Below are 4,250 nucleotides of genomic sequence, written 5' to 3'. Positions count from 1 at the left end.
GTAGGACTCTGTCTTGAATGGCTTAATACCATGTTCGTGCTCTTCACAGAATCCACAGGATGATCAAAATATGTTGCTACCAAATAACTACATTAAGAACAAAACCTTTCAATGGAAACTTACCTTGCCGGGAACTAGATCATCATCTGTTCAAACTGCCAGCTAAAATTGACAACCTCCTCACATTACTGTATGATGATCCCCTCAAAAAATATTACATCCTATAAAAAGCACAGACTGACAAAAACGCAACAATGACATATATAAAAGTGATATTTATTGTCCCTTAGATGCTAGAAAACAATAAATATCAATGCTGCTTGGAATCATCAAGGGCAAACCACAAAATATCATATCATTTACATTAAAGGAATAAGGCAGAAACAAAGATCATCAATTACTTCACATCAGCTTAGAGCACTTTGGATTCATTGGTCTTACCACTTCCACTCTGCCCAACAAATTAATTTAATTTGATTGGAGATATGTGCTATGACCAAACTACAAAGAAAAAAAAGCAATGACAATCCAAGCACACCATCCTTAATAATCGAAAGGCCATCTAGAACATCTCATGTGGTGATTGTCTTCATGAATGGTTGCTGAGCTGCTTCCACCTGATTCACCGTGGTGAGTTTGAACTTGACGAGCGGAAGGGCCACATGAAGGAAAATGGATTGCGCCTTCCCCGACCCTCCCCACCATTCTCCCTGCCTCCGGGGGTACTAGTAGCACTTTGACTTCTGTTGTTACGTCTTGAACTTTGACTATGGCATGCACTACTAGATCCTTGTGGAGGCAACTCATGACGACAGACAGGACATGTGTTGTGCTGAACCAACCATGGAACAATGCAATCATTGTGATAAATATGTTTGCAAGGCATCTGCCGTGCTTCAGAGCCCAACTCGAACCTATCTTTACAGACAGGGCAATGCAAATCAGTACGCAGATGCTTATTTGTGATTGTTATTGTGGGCATTGCATCTATGGAAGACTGAGATGCTGGGGGTGGCCCTTGCCTATCACCCGCAGAGAGCTGCTCAATCAGTTCATCCAGTCCTGGGCCAATGAAGTAATCACCAGTATTAGCCCGTCTTAGTCCAACTCCTGAACCTCTATTGAGAGGTAAGTCCATCAAACCATTTTCAGGAATCCTGAAAGGCATCTGACCATTAAAGATCAACCATGCACCTGCACGTAACCCCATGCCATGTTCGGGAACCATACGAGATCTCAATCTGTCGAGTTCTCGGTATCTACCTGCCAATCTCTGCCTCACCATTAAATCTTCTATTAATCTAAATCGCTGGTCATGGTCGACAATGGAATCAAATCCAAAGAAATCCAGGGGGCCAATGCCCTCCATCTCATCGAGTTCCTGAACAAAACCTCCATCACAATGAGGGCACACCTTATCTCGTCTACGGAGTCTAACCTGCTGCCTACATCTGTAACACCAATGGGTATTTCCGCTCGACATCCTTTACTTCTCTCCCCCTTTGTATCTGCCGAATTTCTGAGACAAAGCTCAGAATTCTATCCACTCTGCACAGAGAATTCCTTCCTTCTTTCTTCCCAAAACTGCTCAAAATCTACTCATTCACAAACAGGAAAAAGGAAAAGGCATCAAAATTACCATTAATAAAGACAAATAAGAGCCCTCAGGCATATTACAAGAGGTTAATATCTGACAAAACGGTAGAGGTGAAGCCAAAAGAAGAGAAACCCCCCCCCCCCCCCCCCACAAAAAAAATAATAATAATAATAAAATTAGAAAAAAAAAAGAAGAAAAACAAGATGAATCCATGAATTACATTAGATTTTACAAAAGAATCAGAAAATCAAAAAAGATTCGACACGACAAACATTGAATTGAAATTTTATGCAATTGAACCCAATTAATATCTTTAATGGAAATTGGAAAAAATTGGGTTAAATAAACAGCATATCAAAATAGTTGAGACAACTTTTCTTTTCTTTTTTTTTTTAATGCAAAATCACATCTAACACAATCGAAAATTCTAAAATTAAAAAATAAAAGCACAACTAAAACAAAATCCAAACCCTCCAATGTCAGAATATATTGAAGCATATGGATAAAAGATCAAAACGAAAATATACCAACATAATTGGAAAGTTGTGCCGAGAAAAGGACAAGATTACATGAAAAAAAATGGGAGAAAATGATAATGATGGTTGAAAAGAAATACAAAACATACCTCAAGAGGAGCAGAAGAGAAGAACAGAAGATCTGAAGGAGGGCCTCCTCCATGGAGAGACGGGGAGAGAACCGGAGAGGAGGCAGAAATCTTAAGCAGAATGCAATAGGGGAGTTGAAGCCACGGAGGAGGAGGATCTCTATATGCCTCTGCTGCTTTCCCTTTCTTTCTAAATTTTACTACCACCTCCAGGAGGCTGCCATGTGGTCCTGTCAACGGAGTCAGGTATGGGTCCAATGCAATCCGATCCATGTTCTCCGTAGACCCGTAGACGACTTTTTTAACTAAGGTTGTAAGTCGGGCCGGGTAATACCTGACTCCAATCGGGTTAGGTTCGAGAATTGAGCAAGGTTTAGCTGTTCCGCAGGTTGTGAAACTAATAATAAGGTTTCATGTCAGACTTTGAATTTGACAAGAAGTTATCATAAAGAAAATATATAGCTACAATCTAGTATATCCAACAGTCTAACTTTGAATTTGACATGTGAATTGCAATGTTGGACAGAAAAAAAGTCAATATTTTCTGCATATAGTCAATATGGGGTTGAACCATGGTTTTTCCAAACCAAAATCAATTAAAATAAACTTAGGGTCTGTTTGGTTTGCTGGAATAGGGGTCTGGAATCAGAATTGGAATTGGCTATTCCGATTTCAACTATTTGGTTGGGCAGAATTGGAATCCCATTCCCATTCCTGCTAAAATGGCATTCCCCCATTCCTGCTGATTTTAATTCCCTGCCCCTCCCTTGGGATTTGGGAATGAAATCCCATTCCTACTGATTTTAATTCCCTGCCCCTCCCTTGGGATTTGGGAATGAAATCCCATTCCTGTTGATTTTAATTCCCATTCCCATTCCTATTTGAACCAAACAGACTATGGGAATGGACCATTCCGATTCCGATTCTAGAGGATTTCGATTCCAATTCCGACTATGAACCAAATGGACCCTTATACTTGATGCAAAATCCCACTACAAGTATGATATTCATGTCCAAACTACTAATGTCTCTTACAACCTTGTTCTTGCCTCAACTCTAATTCCCTTAAGATAGAGGTGTCAATTAAATTGGATTTGGTCCAATCTGATCCAATCCAATGTGATTCCATTACAAATGGACCTGGTCCAATCCAGTCCAATGAATATTTTAGACCATTTTGGACTAGCCCAATTCAATGTTTGGACCGTCCAATCTTTTCAAATTCATTTTAATTTAGATTGGTCCCAACTCAAACGTAGTCCATTGACACATGTATTCTTTTCTTCTAACAATGGACCAAATATTGGCTCAATCCAACCCAATCTAATATAAATTCATTGTAGATGGACAAGTCCAATCTAATCCAATAAACACTTTGGACCATTAAGTTTGGATTGGTCCAATTCAGTGTCTTATTGATCCATCCAATCCGTCCTAATTGAATTTGATTTGGACGGAGTCCAACCCAAAACCAGTCCATTGATACCCCTACCTTAAGATATACCATGAATTTTAAAGTCACTTAGGTGGTGTTTGATACTATTGTTGTTTTTTGCCGTTTCTTTTTGGAAAAATGATGCCAAGTTAAAGCCACGTAAGCATTTTTTTTTTTTGCAATGGAGAATCACTTCTTATTTGGTTGATGCTTTATTACCATTTCTTATAAAAATTCTATCAATTTTTTTGACTCAATTTCTCTGAGAGTCGTTTTTCCAAAAAAATGTCATTTTTGGTGTTTCTTGTGGGGAGAAACATTCTTTCCTGTGTGGCACCTATTGTAGCCTGTGTCTTCAAACAAGAGTAGACACATAAAATATTGTTTTTAGGATATTGTCTAGAGTTAACTGCTCTCCCAAAATCCAAGAAAAAAAAAAGATTGCCTAGGCAACGACATTGGTACCAAACACCTCCTTAGTGTTGTTGCCAGAACTTGCAATAAGATCAGAAATTGAATAAGCAAATGTGAGGAAATCCGAACCAAGCTACTTTTAAGAGGCTTGATCTTAATTCAATCTAAGCTGTTGAAGATCTTATATATGGAGGATACCC

General features: G+C 38.9%; 1 protein-coding gene across 1 annotated transcript; it reads right to left on the bottom strand.

The window, feature by feature from the left end:
- Positions 1–334: 334 nt before the first annotated feature.
- Positions 335–2,375, bottom strand: LOC148871562 (putative E3 ubiquitin-protein ligase RHC1A). The gene is given in 3 exon segments (XM_088972391.1): positions 335–634; positions 636–1,595; positions 2,223–2,375. Coding segments are annotated over 2 exon segments (939 nt in total). The 5' UTR covers positions 1,484–1,595; positions 2,223–2,375; the 3' UTR covers positions 335–543.
- Positions 2,376–4,250: the final 1,875 nt, after the last annotated feature.

This window comes from Nelumbo lutea, chromosome 2 (assembly GCF_056320005.1).
Source record: "Nelumbo lutea isolate HS-2025 chromosome 2, American lotus-T2T, whole genome shotgun sequence".
In the NCBI taxonomy this organism is placed as follows: domain Eukaryota; kingdom Viridiplantae; phylum Streptophyta; class Magnoliopsida; order Proteales; family Nelumbonaceae; genus Nelumbo; species Nelumbo lutea.
This window is presented reverse-complemented; position numbering and strand designations above follow the sequence as displayed.